Here is a 19,359-nt window from a genome sequence, read left to right on the forward strand (position 1 = left end):
ACAGCTCAGAGTGCGTGTACAGCCACGCAGGGGACCGCTGTGGGAGGCGAGAGGAGGTGGCCCTGGTGGGGGCCTGAGGGACGTGAGGGGTCCTGGGGGCAGGTGTTCATTCTGTGATCATTAGTGTGTCTGTTCACTGACGTTTCAAGCACTTTCCTGCATGTTGTTTATAATTCACAATTTTCAAACATTTTTTAATGCATGCAGAGGGCTTCCTGGCTGGGTTTGGAAAGGTGGGGTGTTCAACGAGAACGTCGCCAGCGGGAGTTCTGTTAGCAGAAGTTTCTAGAAACACAAGGGCCTCCTTCAAAGGAGCCATTTGCAGTGTTAAAAGTCCCGAGAAGCTTTTAGCAAAAGGAGCCTTGAAGCCAATCCCTGGAGGAGGGCGCGAGGGGACCCCCTAATTTCCCGGTTCCATAAATTCCACCTCTCCCGTGTCGAGGTCCTGTCAAGCGCAGTCTCCCTTGTCCGTTATTCCAGCGACTGTGGAGCCAGCAAAACTGACAGCTTTCCAGTTAGGTGAACCATAAAAATTTGGCAACTTCTCCCCTTTTCCTTTCCTTTCTTAGCAACAATTTAAAGGCGGTCTTTTTGTGGGTAATACAAGCAGGGCTGGAATCTGGAAGAACTTTTTTGTGTGCAGTCTTGCAGGAAAGCTGATAGCAATTCAATTAGAAAATTTAATTAAGTCACGTATTTCCCACGGGAGTGCTGAATCGCCCCCGAGGAATGAGCGCAATATTCCAGCCCAACAGTAAATACCGAAGATAAAATTCCTCGCGCCGTTGTCATCTGACTGGCGGCGGTAGCGCTTGGAATTGTCGATGGGACCTGTGGGTATAGTTTGCAAGAAAGAAACTGTTGTTTATGAAACTAATATTGGGTCTTAGAGTGTGTCAGCATCTATGAAAGATAAACTCAGCTGAGCGTTACCCAGCAGCCGGACCAGGCCCAGACGCTGAAGCGCCTTCTTTCCTTGGGGTCTTGGCCTCCACGGGTGGATGGGCTGAACTTTGCCCCCCAGAGTTCCTGTGTTGAAGTCCAAACCCACAGAACCTCAGAATGGGACTGGGTTTTCAGATGTGGTTAGTTCAGGTGAGGTCCCTAGGGCAGACGGACCCTAATCCAACATGACAAGTGAACTTATTAAGAGGGGAATTTGGACGCAGACACGCTCACGGACAGAACTTCGTGTGCAGATGAAGACAGGGATCGAGGTGCTGCTTCTACGAGCCGAGGAACCCGGAAGACTGCCGGCAGCCACCAGAATCTAGGAGAGGGGCTGGGCCAGATCTGCTTGGCCCTCGGGAGGGACAGCCCCGCCACGCCTGCGCCTTGGCCTGTGGCCTCCAGAACTGAGACATGAACGTCCACTGTGGAAGCGCCCCAGTCTGTGGTGCTTTGATTCGGTGACACCAGGACACTCAGTCACCAGGGGTGTGGCCAGTGCCTTCCAGCTGAGGTGGACGCCCAACCCTGGGGCTGTGCCGACAGACCCAAGGCAGCCTCCCAAAGGTGGGATGTGGGTCCGGAGCCGGGCATCCAACCCAGTGTTCCTGATGCCTCAAGTCCTCTCCTCGCCTCTGCTTGGGTCTCCAGGACCGGCAAGGACAAGTCTTGCCAAGACCCCGATTCTTTAAGCCCCTGGGGTCCATCACCCCCATCCCCACAGTCTGCCCCCTGCGAGTGGGCAGAGCCCATCTTGGTATCATGGATGCCCAGGTGGGTTACAAGACAATGGAATGGAGAGGGCCTGGTTGAGAAGCAATTCCTGCAACACCCTGGAGGTGCAGCCGCTAAGGAAAGTCTGGCCCATGAGCGACCCTGCATCCCAGCATCACCCGCTTTCCATGAGCGCCAGAGGGCTAGTGCCCGCGCCTGAACCCCTACACTGCCGACTCAGGGTTTTAACCAAAGGGGGCGCGTGGGGCTTTCCACGCCAGGCGTCACCTTGGGAAGGCACCTGAAGGTCATTAGGTGGAGCTGAGTGACAGAGTGCACACCTTCAGAAAGTAGCAAGACGGTCCTTTTATGCTTTTCCAAAAGACGGCCTCAATGTGACTGAGAAACAGCAACTCCCAGAAAACAGACAACGGTGTGGTCAGCGAGCTTGCAGACAGCCGTCTACGCGCCTCTTTTCCCCCGGAGGGTGGCAGCTGCGTTAGTGAGTGATGATGAGCTCCTCGCTCCTGCAAGTTCAGATGGTGCTGCCGACGCCGGCCTGCTTCAGGCGCGGGCTTGACTGCCTGGGGGATGGCGGGAGAAACAGGTGTTTCCTTCTCCACGGCAGAGACCGTACAACTGCCGGGAAGGAGGCTGGTCCCTGTCCAGAGTCTGTGGTCATGACCACAGCCCGGCGGCCCGCCCCGGCGACAGGCGATCAGTAGTAGATCTCAGCGGATGCGCAGAGCTCCCCAGAAGACTGCAGCGTTTAACTCTGCCAGCGTGAAGGCGTGAGTGATTTCTAATTGCTGGAAGGTGCGTTTTCTGCAGTTGTGGAGAGCCACCCTGGGGTCCGCAGGTGGAGGAGGTCCAGCTCGGGCTGTTTCAGGCTGCAGACGGCCTTGAGCGAGTGTCGGGGTCCACCTTTCATTTTGCAGAGGAAAGGTGCCCAGGGTCCCACAGCCCAGGGAGAAAAGCATCACGGTCATTGGTCACTTTCCCTGGCCTGTCCCAGGGGGTGGCGGGGAGCGGTGTTGCAGCCTGGGCACCGTCTCACGGAGATTTGAGGCGGACGAGGGAATGAAGATGATGGGTGGCTCACTGACTCCCACGGCTCGGGGGAGCAAAGGGCACGAGAAAGAGGGGCCACTGCCAGGCAGGGAAGCCTCGGACACGCAGGCCAGGGGAGAGGAACGGACCGCACGATCCTGCCCTGTCTCGTTCCTGTGGGCCGAGGAGCGAGAGCCCGAGGGGGCAAGCGAGCGGCGGGCGTGCTCGAAGGACTCTGAGCCCCGTGAGTCAGAAAGATCCCAAGTCGCTCCCTTGGTCACTGGGTGAGTGAAGACGGTTTGCATGTCCCCGCCGGACACTTGGTAATGTTCTGAGATGCAAACGGCATCACCGGGAATGGTCCCACGAGGGCGGCGACAGGCCTGACCACTGAGCAGCAGCCACGGGGTGGGGTGGCTGGCGAGGGGCTGGGCCGGGAGAGGGTAGAGGCTGCGCTGTGTCCTGGGGGTCAGGAGGGTGACATCTGAGTCGAGACCCGAGATGAGAGAAGCCATCTTTCCCACAGAGGGAGCATCGCAAGCGGGGGCAGGTGGCCGGGCAGGTCCCTGGCCAGGCGGCCCTTGGTCAGGCTCTGAGTCTATTTTAGGGTGTGTCAGGACCCCAGGGAGGGCTGAAAGCGGGTGGGAGGGTGGCTCCTTCTGCTGCAGCCCCGGGTCGGCCAGCACAGCACTCAGCCTGCTTCCTGCTTGTCTCTGCAGGGCTGGTTTGCTAAGTGGGGGGGAGGCCCCCAGGGGCCGGCCCAGCTCCGTCTCCCACCCCGTGGGGTCCATCACCCCTCACCGCTGTGCTCTGGCCACTGTCCCCTCCCTGCCCTGGGAGGTCCCGCCACCCAGTACCCCTGCCTGGATCCTAGAATCTCCCCTCTCTCAGCTTCTCCTTTTCCTGAAACAAAACAAAAGCCTCAGAGAGCACGAGGCCATGCCCACCCCACCAGATCCACCACTTTGCCCCCATGTCCCTATGGGGGTGATGTCGCGTCACTTCTGCAGGACCTGTCCCGCCCCCAGCAGTGCTCTCCTGCAGCAAAGCGAGCACTGTGATGTGAGTACAAAAAGGAGAGGAGAGAGACCCTCCCTCACTGCCTGTCACACGCTAACCTTCCTCCTGACCAAAGCCTTCCAGGACCACCCACACCAACAAAACTGACCATTTTTCTCACTAATTGACACCAATATGAGTGATGCCACTTGGTCCCGCTGCAAACAACTCCAGGAAAAAGTCATACATTCTGGCCTAACTTGCTAGTTTAATTTTTTTTTTTTACTGTGATTGTATTTTTTTTCTGTAAACTACAGAGTAATTTCATTTACTTTGTTCCTAGCAAAACATAATTTTCTGGATTCTCCAGAGCCAGTTACCAGCCAGGGTACTCGCAGGAGATGCCTGGAGACAGCTTGGCTTGTGTCAGCGGGAGGAGTTGGGGGCAGGCGGAACTGCTCGGGCGCTGGGGGTCCTTGCCGTGTGGGGTGGGGAGGGGGGCGAGGATGGCCGAGCAGCCTGGCCGGGCTCGTGGAGGTGACACACACACACACACACACACACACACACACACACACACACACACCACACACACGGTGGGGCAGACTTGTCTGAACATTCGGGCATCCCCCCAACTTCCTTACCGTGGCCCGTAAAGCAAACATGTCCTCCGCTGTGCTCCCATCCATTACACCTGCATCCTGCCTGCTCCCTGGGCTGCACGGATGGGCGCATTGTCTTGTGTCTTCATTTCTGGGTGGACACAAGGCTGAAGAGGGCAAGGGGTGTGCTCTGAGCGTCTGTTAAAAGAAGTGTGGCTTTGACACTACTGAAGTACGTGAAGCCTTCCCTCGGGATGATGGTGACGGATGCAAGTTGCCTAAAGAGCTGCGTCTCAGCTGTTCCCCCCGGGCTGCTCCCACCCTGAGTCCCTGGCCCATCTGCCTAGGACACGGGGGCACTGGGCGCCAGGGTCGCAAAGCACAGGCAGCATCTCCCCTCCATGTCAGGGCGCCCCCGTCCAAGCCGAGGAGCAGGGCGGGGCCGAGGGAGTAGCCTGAGTTCCGAACCCAGCCCCGTGAGCCTGGGCCAGTCCCCAGACCTCTGCCCAGGTGTGAGTGAGCACCGTGCCAGCCCCTGCCTTCCTGGGCTGTCACGGGCGTGAGTGAGCAGGCGGGAGGGGGCTGGGTTCGGAACTCCCTGCCCCCTGCCCCGCACACAGCAAGCAGCGTGTACAGGAGTGTTTGCTTAAGACTGTCCTTCCAAATATAGATGCACAAGAAATAATCATGCTATTTCATTCAGGAAAACTTTCTTTGTATGATTTCTACGGGAATTTTCAAAACAATCTCCCCTTCTTAGACGAGATCGCAAGTAAGAAATACCGTAGTGCTTTACGGGGCATAGATACGGCATTTTTCTTCCCTATAGGGTCGTGGATGTAAAAAAAAAATCCACTAAGTGCCTTTTCAGAACCAAACTCATGCAAATGTTTGTTTAGAATGGCTCCCATGCTCTGTTTGTTACAGAACGGAGATATCTTTCTGTTGTTTTATTTTGTGTTTGTTAAATACCGTTTTAGTCTGTCGGTCCTTAGCTACCATGGAAACCAGGCAGAAGGCTGCAGACAGAACCCTAGTTAAATGTTTTAAATATACATGCTTGCAGGCAAACAAAAAGTACCATTTTTCAAATGTATATTGAAAGGGAAGCGAAGGGAGAGAAATGGACAATCTGTATAGATTTTGGTGCCTCTTTTTTTTTTTATGAAATCTAATTATCCTTAGTGAAAATCAGTACTGGGTTTGACATTTGGGAGAGTTGAGGAGTGGAAGGATGCTATTTCCCTTATTGAAGCATGTTTAACCCAAAACTCTAAGGAAGCAATGAAAACAGGAAGGCTGGGGAATCAGAGACAGGGGAGAGGGTCGTAAACAACACTGACATTTGGGGAATGAATCTCGTCTACCCTTGTTCCAGCATAAGCAGTGTTAGTCTACAATGCAGACGTGGCATGTCATTCCCCAAGTGTTCCATTTTGAGTACAGACCCATGAAATTCGTAACCCAGGGGCCCCAGGCCCTACATTGGTCGTGTTTCCGTGGCTGGGACGAGCCACCTCCTTCCCCAACATCGGGGCCACCGAGAGGGTCAGGTGAGACTCTGTGAGTGGGTCTTGGTCACTCTGCATGGAAGAAGGTGCAGGAGCCTACAGGGCTGGACGCTGGACGCTGGTTGAAAGGAAAGGGGTCCCGGGTGGATGCCCCGGTGTTGCTTCGTGCGGGGAGACACGCGGGCTGGTTGACCTTCGTGGCGAAAGAGAAGCAGCCCGGCCTCATCAGGGCTCCATCCTGAGGGCCTCCCCTGCCTGCATCTCGCGGGAAGCTCAGTGCAGGTGCAGGTCCCAGACCCCTGTCCCTGAGCTGCGCACCCACTGCCCAGAGAGGGGCTGGATGCACTGCTCCTCGGCACATGGCCCAGTCTGGAGACCAGAGAGCAGGGAAGAACAGGGAAGTTAAAAACCACAATTCCCTCCAGCCTGCCCATCCCCTGCCTCCGCATTCAGGGTCCACGCGCTGCCAGTCAGGGAAAGAAGATCACACGGGGCACCTTCCCGAGAAGGCACTGCCCTGGGTAAGGAAAGCCCATGATTCCATCGCAGGGGGGGGCCGGAAAGCTGACCCCAGGCCCCTTGATCGAGGTGTCCTCGTGGACGCTGGCGGTCAGCTCGCCTGGTTGGCACATCCCACGGGGAGCTAACTTGAAAGTGTCCCCATAAATGTAGCTTTTGTTGAATTGGTGGACTTGTGTTCATGCTATTTTCTCAAAAGTGGGGGGAGTTTACAGTGCTGAGGCAGGGCGGCATGGGACCCAACAGCTGTGTGGGAGGGCCCATGGGGGGTCAGGCTGTCATCTGTGACCCCATCTTCGAAGGTCAGGGCTGCCAGGCGCTCCTTAGAAACGCACTGGGATCTGGGACTGTTGAAGCCGTTTTCATATCCACGTCACCTCTTGAGGGCAGTGGCTTCTGCTGGGCCATCTTCTGGAGAACAGTGGAGCTCGTCGCACTCTGCAGAAGTGGCCGGGTGTCCGTGGGGTTCTGTGTATGGGGTGAGGATAGGGGTGTGTCCAGGGCTTGGGCCAGAGGGATGGCTTTGGTGGTGGTGAGTGCAGGGCGCACGCGCAGGACCATGCTTTTGCTCCCGGCTCTTCAGAAGTGGCAGTTGGGTTTTTGGACTCTTTGTATCTTGTTCAGACTTGCCCCAACTGCGCCGTGGGTGCAGTTCTTTTCAGTCCCTTATAGTCTCTTTGTATCTGTTGCTCAAGGAGACGTCTATCCAGGTGCAAGCCCTGCAGCAGAGGGTCCCGGGTCCCAGGTCCCTGCCTGTCTCGCAGTGGGACCTGTCACCTACACTCCCGTCACCAGGAGAGGTGAGCAGTACATATCGCTTATTCGCTGCTAAGCAGCTGTCACCCTCCTCAAACCATGATGGCTGGGAAGGGACTTGCTGCCTTGAAGACAGTCTGCATTGTTTATATTCCCTGCTCAGCGCCGCTTCTGAGTGTTTCGTGAGTCACCTATTTGCTTATACTTGGCTCTTCATAAGTCTGTGTTCCTACCAGGCGAGTGGTTGGGTGATAGAAAAAGATGACAGATTGTAACTTCCTGCATGTAGATTGGAGGAGGTGCATATGACTGTCCTCCTCCCCTGACACTTTCCTCTCTCTTTTTTTTTCCTTTTTGAAAAAAAGAAAAAAAAAAAGAGGCGATAATTTAAAACCTGCCCCAGGTCGGTTTTACATTATTCATCTTTCACTTGTGAACGATGATGGAAAGGAAGTGACCCAGCTTCTTCCTAATGTCGGGGAGTCCCTGAAGACCTCACCTAGAAGCCACACTTGATTACTCTCATAGACACACAGAGCGACGCTCCTTACAAGGAGAGCAGGCCCCGGGCAGGCACAGGGCTGCTGGGAGCTTAAGAAAATAAGATAATATGCCCGGTGAGGAGATAAAAAACAAAAGCCACCTTGGGAAGGCGGGTGTGCGGGTCACTGCTGGGCTCCAGGTTTGGGCTGGTGCCAGGAGAAGGTGGAAAATGATGACTTTGCGGGAGGATGGCAGTCGCGCAGCTTGCTTGTGAATCCGGGGCCTCGGCCTTCCCGTGAGAGTGGAAGACGGTCCTTGTCTCCATTCCTCCCCTTTTCTCTTGAGTTCACTGATCTGTGTTCCTGAGCATGGGGGTTTTGTCACTTTGTCCCTGGAGAGAAGATGCCTATGCCTGAGGCTGTTCCTGAAAACCTGCCGAGAGAGAAGCGCGAAGCCCAGAGACGAGGTGACCTAGAAGGGTCTTAGACCCCCGTCCTGGCCTCCCCAGACCCCCACGTGCTCTAGACAGAGCGGGTGTGCACACCCCTCGAGGGGGACCAGCCCAAGCAACCGCACAGGCACAGGGTGGCGTTTCGTCTTTGCAAAGTGCGAGTCCGCTGGGGCAGTGACTCCGTAGCTCACCTGTATCACTCAGGAGCGAGACCACGGAACCCCCCCAGGTTGTGACGTGAAGAAGCTACGCTCCAGAAAGGACCCCAGCCTCCTTCCCACGCCCCAGCTGCCCCCAAAGCGCAGAGCTTGTCCAGCTCCGGGGCGGGAAACGGAGGCCCAGAGGCAGGATAAGACTCATCCCGGGCCCCAGGCCTGGCGCTAGGAGCCCAGCCTGGGGAGGCTCCTCCCCTAGTAAGTCACCATTTCAGAGCATCGTCAGCGGAACGATCCGCTGCTAAGCCCGATGGATGAAGGCTCAGTGGGAGAGGCCATCTGAGATGAGAAATGCTTTGTAAATAACAACTGATAAGGAGCAGACGGATTTAGGGCCTCACAAATGAGCGCCTGGCCTCTGCGTGATCTGTACCCGGGAGCCACGGCCCCTGCCCTTCCTCTGCCCCTTTTGGGAAAGGCCCGCTGCTGGCGGAACAGGGCAGACGCGTGTCCTGAGCGGTCCTGGCCCCTCAAGACGCCCCTGTAAAAGCCCGTCTGCCGCCCCTTCCTGGGATCAGGGCTCCGAGGGGTCCCCAGGGGCTGCCACCCCCGCTGCACACCGTGCCCCGCTCAGCCGCTGCTTGTCGAGCACCAGCTCCTCCCTGGGGTGGGCCGGGCTGAGTCCCATCAGAGGACCAGGCGATCCCTCAGCGCTCGCCATCCTGCGAACCTGCAGGGAGCAGCTTGCTGGCTCCAAGGCCAGCGCGGCCGTCAGGACCCCCTCCGACCCCCACCAGTTACAAGACCTCTGACTTGGGCTGAACTGTGTGTAAGGAACAGCCTGTTGGGGCCGGGCTGTTGGTTCTGAGAAAATTGTGACGCATTACATACACAGAGAGAGAAACAACACACACACACACACATGTGTACACACGTGCATGTGTATATGAGACATAGCACAGAGGCACGTGCACATGTGTGCGTGCACGTGTGTCTGTATGTGCCTGGCCTGTACATACATGCGTGTGCCTATGTAGGTGAACGTGCACACGTGTATCAGGAGCATAGAGGCCACATTCACGTTATCACCCAACACCCGCCATCATTGGCTCAGAAACACGGGTGACCAGGGCGCAGTGGGGAAATCGGCAGCTGTCGTCTGTTCGGAAACACCTTCGAGAGCGGCCAGAAACATGATTTACCATTAGTATGATTACGCGTCGGGGTTTGCGTGCCGCACTCTGAACGGCCCGAGGTCCGCGCGGGTCCCGAAGCGCGTGCGCGCCTCATCAGGTGACGGGTCATTGTCGTCATCGGCGTTCCTCCCCCGGAGAAGTGGGTGTGTCTTCCCAGCTGAAGCTAGTGCAGGTCTGGCATTGATCTTCGCCAGATTTTGTTATTACACTTGTCTCACAGCTTTAAAATAGTAGCAAATATGTGCAATTTATTTAAACAACACTAGGGAAATTAACGCCATGCAAGCTCAGCCTAAGCAAATGAAGACAAAGCAGGTTTTTAAAAGGAGAACGGCTCGATGAAAACCTTGACAATTCCGAGTCTAGAATGAAGAGGCTCGGTGAGCTTCTGCAGGTGCCCAAGCATCAGCGGGCGAGGCAGACCTGCATTCTCTGTGCCGCACGTGGGAGACATGGCGGAGCCGGGACGGCCAGGCTCCACCTCCCAGAGGCCGTGCTTGTGGCCGGGACCCCTGCCCCAGCACCCCACACACGCACGCAGACGCGCTCAGAGCAAACACCAAGCGGGTCCCCTCTGCTGAGGCAAGTGCCTGTGCCGGGTGACCCTCGTTTCCTGTGAGGCCGGGAGCCCCCGCAAGGTCACGCGTCTGTGGAGCGTGGCAGTCCCCTGGAGGGCTCACTGAGCACACGCGGCAGGCGTCAGCGCAGAGGTGGGGAGTCCAGGTGGGAATCTCACACTTGGCATTTCTAACCTGGAAGCTGACGCCGCGGGAACTCAGAAATGCCTCTGCTGGTCCGAGGTTTTTCACTGACGTCCTTGGGCCTCTCCGATGGGAATGTCCATGTCTGCCCAGCCCACTGCACACTGACATGAGGACCCGTAGAGGGGATGGGGCCCCATGAAGAAACCCCAGAAGTGAGGGGGGCACACAGATCCTGCCTCTGCCTAAAGAGCTTTGTGACCTTCAGAAGTTACTTGGCCTCTCTAAGCCGCCCAGTCGCCTCCCTGGTAGAGGGGGGATGACCTTCCTGTAGCCTTGGCAGCAGGGAAGATGCAGGCAGAGACGGTTCAGAACGCTCAGTGCCCACAAGGCGTTGGCTGCCCCTGACACGTGGAGAGCAGTTGTCTGCATCCTGGCTGCAAGGGGGCAGGGTGTGGCCAGGACCATCCTGAACACTGTTCTGTGATGCTCATCAAGGAGTCTAGAGATGACCCCACCCCTGTCATCGTGAGAGATGCAGGGTTGGTCACAAGGCAGCATCTGTTAGTTTGACTTGAATAGGTGTTGAGAGAATGTCATGTTTCCGTAGAAATCAAGGCCACTGGGGATGCACACACCTCGCGTGGATTCTTCTCATGAAGGATGGGAAGCGACCTAGGGAAGCCTTTCGGTTTTTAATTGCTGCAGACTCTTAAGTGCAGGAGCTCAACACGAAAGACAGCAGGACCCCTTTTCCCTGGTGGGGAAAGTCCCAGAGGGGGGTCTCTGGAGTGTGGCTTGTCCAGATGGGTTTTTCCATTGATGTAGCATCAGGTTTTGGCGTTCAGGACTGATCTGTTTTTTTGGTTTTTTTAATTAGTTTTGTCGACGTGTGTCTAACTTATTCTATGCAGCTTTTTTGCAAGAGGGAGTGGGGAAGGTTCAACGGGCAATGGCAAGACCAACAGGTTCTCACTGGGTGGGAGCTCAGCTGGAGGGTGGGGACCCCGCCGTGATTGGAGAGGGGCCACCGCCTAGGGCCTCCAGCCAGCTCTGTCCTCTCTGGCTTGGGCTGTCCTGGTCCAGGGTCTGTCTCTGCCACGTGAGCTCTCATATGCTCCTGGCTCTGAGACTCGAGTGAAATGAACATCAACCATGAGAACGGTGCGGAGGCGGCCACACGGGGCACCTTGAAAATAAACATGGAGGCGATATAGGTGCAGATGTCTTGTGTATACGTGAGTCCTGTTAGCTCTTCTAATTATACAATTTCATGTACACTATAACATTCAGAAATACAGAAAGGTAAAAGGAATAAATTAAAATAAAAACTCACTGGTGACCAGAGAAAACCAGAGTTTACATTTCTATGTATTTCCTTCCAATCTTTTTTCTATCCTTTTAAAAAACATGGGGACTTATGCTGCCTGTATACTTTGGTGCCATTTCTCCACTTCCTATCAGTGTATTGAATTTCTTCATATCTTCAAAGAGTAACTTCTTTTTTTCTTAATACATCTTTATGGAGTATAATTGCTTCACAATGCTGTGTTAGTTTCCGCTGTACAACAAAGTAAATCAGCCATATGCATACATATATCCCCATATCCCCTCCCTCCTGAGCCTCCCTCCCACCTTCCCTATCCCACCTCTCTAGGCCGTCGCAAAGCACCGAGCTGCTCTTGTGCTATGCGGCTGCTTCCCAGTAGCTATTTTACAGTTGGTAGTGGATATGTGTGATGCTACTCTCGCTTCGCCCCAGCTTCCCCTTGCCCTGCCCCGTGTCCTCAAGTCCATTCTCTATGTCTTCATCTTTATTCCTGCCCTGCCACTAGGTTCATCAGTACCATTTTTTTAGATTCCATATAGATGCGTTAGCATACGGTATTTATTTTTCTCTTTCTGACTTACAAAGAGTAACTTCTAATGACACGTAGTATCCCAAAATATGAACGTAGTGTAATGCATTTAAATATTATTTACCACCATCAGACTTCCAGAATTTTTTCCTGGTATTTTTACTATTTCACATATACATAATGTTATTATAAAGACAGCTACAATGAACATCTTTATTTGGCGGGTTTGTCCACATGCAGTTCCGCTGGGACAGACTTCCAGCTGTGGAGTTATGGGGTCAAAAGCGAGGACCATTTTTGAGGCTTCTGATAGCTGTTGGCAGAATGCTGCTCCCAGCAGTGAGGAGCCCCATTGACTTCAGAGCAGCCGACATTCAGTCCCGCCGGTTCCCGCCAGGCATGGGCTCTTATCAGTCTAATTTCCATAGCAACCCTCTGAGTTCAGTGCTGTTATTACCAAGCCCGTTTTATAAAAGAAGTAGCTGGAGCTGAGAGAGATTAAGGGCACTTGCCCCGTGTCACATGAATCTTTGGATGCAGGTAAACATAAGACACCAGGTCTGTTTAACGCCAAATCCCACAACCTCAACCATCACCCTCTGCTGACTCACTCACGACACGCTCCTCAGGGGGGAGGATTCATTTTGTTTACTCTTGTCAGTTTGATGGGTGAGGAGGATATATTGCTTTAATTTGCATTGTTTGATGACTGGACATTTTTCATGAGTTTATTGATCCTTTATATTTACTTTGCTGTTAATTATCTATTTGTGTCTTTTTCCTGTTATAATGAAGTTCCAATTTTTTCTTATTGATTTGTAGGAACTCTTTATATAGTCAGGCTCTTAGCTGTTTGTCAGATTTGTTGTAACTTCATCAATTGCTTTTTGGGTATGTTTTCATAAACAAGGGTTTTAAGTTAAAATGTATGAATATTATCCTTTGTAATTTTTTTCCATCGTTTTGGGCCCTGATGTACTGGTTAAAGAGTCAGCTATATTTTCTTCTTTGTTTATGGTTTCTTAACCCCCATTTAATCTGTAGTCCATTTCTTTGTAGAGATGAGGGTCTTGCTAGATTTTTTTCCCTAACACGTCCCCACTTTTCCCAACACCATCCAATCTTTCCCTGGATCTAGGATAGTACAAATTCTAACAGATGCCTTTTCCTCTGCAACACCTAACCAGGCTTCTTTTCCTCTTCTCTCCCTTCCAAATAACGCTGCAGAAAGGAAAGAAGAGTGCACCCCTGGACCCTGTCCAGCCGCCAAATGACACACTGTTGCCGTGGCCACAGCATCAGAGCTCCAATGGGCTGAGGCGGCAGAAACGGGACTGGGTCATCCCGCCCATCAACGTGCCAGAAAACTCCCGCGGGCCCTTCCCGCAGCAGCTGGTGAGGGTAAGTGGAGACGCTCCTGCCGGTGGGGAAGCTCTCGGCTTTAGCCCCTGCCTGTCCCGGGATCTCGCGAATCAAGTCTGATGGGCTTGTTCCTGGAGCCTGGGACCGGCTCTGCACTGGGTGTCTAAGGTCAAGATTTTGCCTTTTCAGTAATGAGATAAGTAATACACAGAACAGAAAAGTCAGAAGGGCAGTTGCATCCTCCAGGGTGGACGGGCCTGCTTGCATTGGGTCCTCTCTCTCCGGTTACTGTCCAGTGACTGTTCTGGTGTGTGGAAGGAGATGGGATGGAGACTTGGGTCATGGCCTTTGACCTCTGACACCTTCCTTTGGTCTGCATGTTCACACTTCTTCCCGATTATGGCTAAGATATTGAATGGAGAATGATGGCTTGTCCACGCTGACCATGATCTTGGTGAAAAGTCAGAGGTGCTGAGACTGAGCCTGAGGTGCCGGGGGGGGCAGTTCTGTGTCCCTTCCCTTAGGGTCACCTGCTCCCAGCAGCCACCACGAGGTTGCTTTTCCTGAAGGACTGAAGGACTCATTTTACAAATCTGTTTTTCAATGATCAAGGCCACCAACTAGCGTCATCTCCTTCCCTTTGAAGGAAGATTGCAGCCCAATCTGAACAGCAGTTTGATAAAGTGGTGGTGAGAACCCCGTTAGATAATCCCATCCGTGGCCAGCGCCTCTCCCCACCTGTGGAGCTGGGGCCCCTCGGGTGTTATTAGGGCGTCGGCTTCATTCCTTGGCCTGGTTAGTCTGTTTTGTTTCCTGTTCTTTTTGATGCAGAAAGCTGGGGGGTGGGTATTAAAATGCAGAGCTGAAGCAGCAGACCTCGCAGGGCCATCCAGGTCAGTCACCCCACCACACACACCACAGCCACGGAGCCGTGTCGCGACTATCGCCCTGCCTTCACCACATGTGACGCTGTGACTTAGTTTGGTCTTTGTTCCTGTTTCTGGCCAGAACTCGTAAAACCCGTGCAATTTCCTAAATGATAAGAGTGAAAAAGATGTCTGCAGACATCCACAGCAAACCCCTTCTAGCACACCTGAGCTCATGTGCATGAGGGGACTTTGGGGAAGTCCCAGGGGAACCTAAGGCCGGGGCGGGTACCAACCCTGTGACTGCAGGGCTGGGACCTTCACGTTCCCCTTCCCCCCGAGCCGCTCACCCCAGGAGGGAAGAGGGGCTGGATGCTGAATCAGTCACCAGTGACCCATGATTTAATCAGTCGTGCCTACGTAACGAAGTCTCCATAAAACCCCAAAAGGACAGGGTTCAGAGAGCTTCCGGGGGGTGAACACATGGAGATTCAGTGAGGATGGCTCTCAGGGAGGGCGTGAAGTCTCCGGGAACCTTCCCACACCTCGTCCTACGCCTCTTCCCTCTGACTGTTCCCGAGTTCGTACCCTTTACAATAAACCAATAATCTAGCGAGTGCACTGGTTTTCCGAGTTCTGTGAGCTGCTCTAGCAAGTTAATCGAACCCAAGGAGGGGGGTGTTGGAACCTCAGAGTTACAGCCAATCGGTCAGAAGCTCAGGTGACAACCTGGACTTGGCAATTGACGTCTGAAGTGGGAGCATCTCGGGGGACCGAGCCCTTAACCTGTGGGATGGACGCCCTCTCCGGGTAGATGGTGTCAGAGTTGAGTTCAATGGTAGCACCCCCAGCTGGTGTCACAGAGAATTGCTGGATGTGGTGACACCTCTGGTGTCAGAAGTGCTGTGTGTGGCAGTCGTGGAAAAAAGGAGGAGCAGGAGGGTGTGTCCAGCTCAGCATATCACCGAACACAAGTGTGTGTGCCTGTCGCATGGGGGAGGCCAAACAGACCGAAATGTTGGAGTTTGGAGCAGAGAAGTGTTTACTGCAGGGCCAAGCAAGGAGAATGGGTGGTTCGTGCTCAAAAACTTCAAACTCCCTGATTTGAAGGGAGTTTCTCTTGGGGGAGAAGTTTTTATAGGCAAAACTTGGGGTGAGGGCTGCAGGGTGTGTGACTTTCTTCTGACTGGTTGCTGGTGAGGTAGCAGGACGGGGCTCTAGGAATCTCGTGCTCAGCCTGGAGCTGCCGTCCTCCACCTGCGTGGGGTCCTCAGTTCCTGCAGAAGAACTGAAGATGCAGTTACGTACACTCCTTGAGCAGGAACCAGGATCCTGCTTTGATCTCTGCACTGTAGTGTGATTGTTCTCCCTTTGTTTTTCCGCATTCCCTTACTTCCCTGGTTAGCAAGTGTTTGAATCTGCTCTTTGGTATTCAGGAAGGTCTAGGAGACTGAAGCCTTTTTCCTGCAAGTAAGAAACAGGGGACACGGAAAGGCTTTTGTGACCAGGAGGGCCCCATAGGGCCCTGCTGAGTTTCAGTCACACAGAGCCACCCTCCTGCCTCAGTCCCCTGGGATGGGAGTTCACTTCCAGAGCCATCACGCGCCCTTGAGAGGCCTGCCTGGGAGGGCGGGATCACAGCGAAACGGAGGTGAGGACTGGAGGGAGGCGCTCAAGCATCGACCCCCCCAGCCCGGGCGCAGTTTCCCAGACTGAGCGTCCTCTGGGCACATGGGCCAGGCCCAGGGCACAGCCCACGCCAACGGGGGTGCTGGTGACGGCTCTGGGGCCCCCGCCAGCCTCGAGGCCTTTGCCGCGTTGGACTGCCACTTGCCATTTACTTGAGATTTTCTCTAGTAGCTCATTTTCAGTATAAATACATTTATTCCAAAAGGAGGCTTTATTGGCTCACAATTGGAAAGCTGGAGGTATCTCTGCATAAAGCAGAGGAAACATAGCTCTGGGGCGGGAGGGGGCGGGGGGGGGACATGCAAGTGTTGACGTGTCTGAGATACACCGGAGCCAGAAGCTTCCTCTGAAGTGTCGCCAGGATTGAAAGCAAACTGGACAGGGAGCCAGGTTTTCATTGTGTGAGCCAGTTTTGTTGAAGGCCTTGGGCTGTGCTCCCCAAAGGTCATCTCTAGTAGAAATCTGTCCATCTAACTCAGGGATTGGCAAACTTTTTCTTTTTTTTTTTTTTAACATCTTTATTGGAGTGTAATTGCTTTACAATGGTGTGTTGGTTTCTGCTGTATAACAAAGTGAATCAGCTATACATATACATATGTCCCCATATCTCTTCCCTCTTGCGTCTCCCTCCCTCCCACCCTCCCCATCCCACCCCTCCAGGCGGTCACAAAGCACCGAGCTGATCTCCCTGTGCTACGCGGCTGCTTCCCACTAGCTATCTACCTTACGTTTGGTAGTGTATATACGTTCATGCCACTCTCACTTCATCCCAGCTTCCCCTTCCCCCTCCGCGTGTCCTCAAGCCCATTCTCTGCGTCTGCGTCTGTTTTCCTCAGAGCCCTTGGCAAGCGTCTTCTGTGAAGGACCAGGTAGTGAATGTTCTAGGCTTTGTGAGCCCTGCCGACTGGCCTCTGTTGAAACTATCCTGCTCTGCCTTTGTAGCGTGAAGGCGGCCCTCGGCAATATGTAGACCAACGGGCGTGGCTGGATTCCGATAAAACTTTATTTACAAAAGCAGGCAGTGGGCCCGATTTGACCCGCAAGCCAGATCCACCTCATTTCCCAAACTCCGGAACGTCTGGCCGAGTCATCCTCACCAATACTCAACGCTTGGCGGGAACCTTCTAGTGACGGGTGAGTCTGTAATGAGCCCCGAGGGGGCGTTTGCTCACTCACACCCTCACACACGTGCGTTTGGCAGGCATCTTGCCGCCACTGGGATATTCTGTCGTCCTGGCTCTCAGAGCTTTCTCAGAGTTGATGATATGGGTACCAACACGAGGAATTTCCCTCCTCTGTGCCCAGTCGTACCCAGGCCTGTGAAAGGTCCCAAAAGGGAAGAAGGCCACTGTGGGCAGAGCCCTTGTCCTGCAGGGGTTCCCAAGATCTGCTGGGTCGTCTGTCCTCTGCTGGACAGTGGAGGAAAGACACCCGTGTGCTTCCAGCCTGACCACTGCCGGCAGCCCCGAGGCAGAGAGGTCGGGTCTGGCAGTAGGAGAGGGGAGAGCCGGCTTCCCCGAGCAGCAGGCACTCGCGCCCCGCGGGCCTGTGGCTGTGTTGAGGGGGCACAGTCTTCTCACTAGGCCACAGTGACATCTGTGTGCCCTGATGGGGGACGTGCACCGCTCTGAAGCAGGGAAATGAGCCCCCTCCCCAGTGAACGTAAACCTTGCAAAATCCGGCAGGAAAGCAGCGACGGCGGGAGCTCTCGGGCCCCTGCACACGCAGGCTCCTGGGGACTCTCCTTGCTGGTGATGTTTCTACGCTGGAGCCGTGGGGACAGGCGGTCCGGGCGTGGTGTCTGGCGTGCGATGAGCAGAGCTGCGCGCTCCACGGACTCACTGAGGGGCAGCCTCTCCTGTCTTCTAGTCTGCAGTGTTGCTGTGGTTTGGAGAGACCGCGTCCTCTGCTGCTCGGACCCCCCGACGTGTCCGCAGCCCCTGGAGGGAGGCTATCTCCAGGTGGATGTCAGCTCCAACGCGGACTGCAGGGAGGGCTGACGCTCTGACGGGCATTCCCACAATTTCAGAAACCGAACAGAACAGAGGTTTATTTCTTGCTCCTGGGAAGGTCATTTGGGGGCTGTCATGCGGGGCGCCAGAGGGAGGAGCGCAGGGTCGGCTGGGCCTGGACGTGGGAAACACCATTCCCGCCTGAATTCCATTGGCCAAGTTGCAGAGAACCCCGGGGAACGCGGCCCAGCTCTGTGCCCAGGAGGAGGGGTACGTGTGGGAAATGGCTGCGTGCTGCCCCAGTGGGTTTCCCCAGAGGAGAAAGTGTGCGTCCTTTCGGCTCGAAGGGCCCCGCAGCGCCAAGGAAGGGGGTGGTCTAGGTGAGCGATCAGACCTGACTCACCTGCCCTTCTCCAAGCCTGGTCTGTCTTTACCACACTGTCCCGCTGTACTTCCGCCGTAGCACTCAGTACAGTCTGACGTCATGCCTGCTATTTATTCACCCAAGGACAGGCCTCCTGAAGGCAGGGGCCCTGCCTGCATCTCTGTACTGTAAACGGCAGGCACTGCGCGTGTTGACTGAATGAACAAATGAGGGAGGGAGGGAGTGATGGCAGCAATTCCGATGGCGAGCCGTCCCGGGCACCCATGGGCTCACACAGCATGCTGGCCGTGGCATGTGGCATTTGTGGGGGGGTCCTGGCACTGCTTCCCCTGGAGTCGGCCTCCAAGCTGAGCTGATCCTCATGCGGAGGATCATGCGGAGATGGTACCTCCAGCAAATGGAAAATGGAATCTCTGTTACAGTTTCTGTAAAAGATTGGTTTTTCCAGTGGATTCCGAGTCATTACGGGAGAACTCAGCCCAGAAACTCATGCAGGCAGATGCACACACGCGTGCGCACACAGCCCCCCCACTTCCACGTGGGCGCACACTCGTGTGCTCAGCGTCTGCCCCCGCACCCTCCCTCGCTCCTTCTCCCCGCTTTCTCCCTTAAACTCTTACGGAGCACAGGCGAGGGTTTGGGGTGCTTTTCTACCCCACTGTGTCTGCAGGAGGTCGATGAGTTTCCTGTCAGTGGTTTGTTTTTTTTTGGGGGGGGTGCTGCCCCGAAGGACGCCCAAATCACAGCAGCGTGACTGCAGCTTGATGGGAGTGGGAAGCTGAGTGTGGAGCTCTGGAGGCTCAGCTGGGATCAGCTGCAATTCTGCACTCACTACGGCGTTTCCTTCTGATAAGATGTTAAATGAAAAAGCGGGAGGGAGAGCAGCCGGCAGAATGTTCTTCCCAAAGAGACCTGTGTTACTTACAGGCGTTTTCCTTGGAAAGAGTATCTTGTCTCTTTGTGAGCCTTCGCTGGGCCATGCAGGGAGACCCTCGCTGAGCATTCGCTCGCCCCGCCGAGGGGGCCCTGGGCAGGGCGAGGCAGCTATTGCTGGCAGGGCTGCCGGGAGCCGTGACGCCCCGGGCGAGGCCGGTACGCACTCCCGGTGCCACGCCCACCAGAATTAGAGCGCACTCTCAGTGAAGTGGTGAGTGAGGAGGT

At 54.8% G+C, this 19,359-nt stretch overlaps 1 protein-coding gene across 1 annotated transcript in view; it reads left to right on the plus strand.

The window, feature by feature from the left end:
- CDH4 (cadherin 4) overlaps positions 1-19,359 on the plus strand; it is a gene marked incomplete at both ends in the record, with an annotated part of 544,743 nt that overhangs the window by 405,137 nt on the left and 120,247 nt on the right. Inside the window, one exon of the mRNA XM_082671247.1 lies at positions 13,172-13,345. Coding sequence (XP_082527373.1) covers positions 13,172-13,345 — 174 coding nt within the window. The remainder of the gene's footprint in view (positions 1-13,171; positions 13,346-19,359) is intronic.

This window comes from Grampus griseus, assembly GCF_964374135.1.
Source record: "Grampus griseus genome assembly, chromosome: 14".
In the NCBI taxonomy this organism is placed as follows: Eukaryota; Metazoa; Chordata; class Mammalia; order Artiodactyla; family Delphinidae; genus Grampus; species Grampus griseus.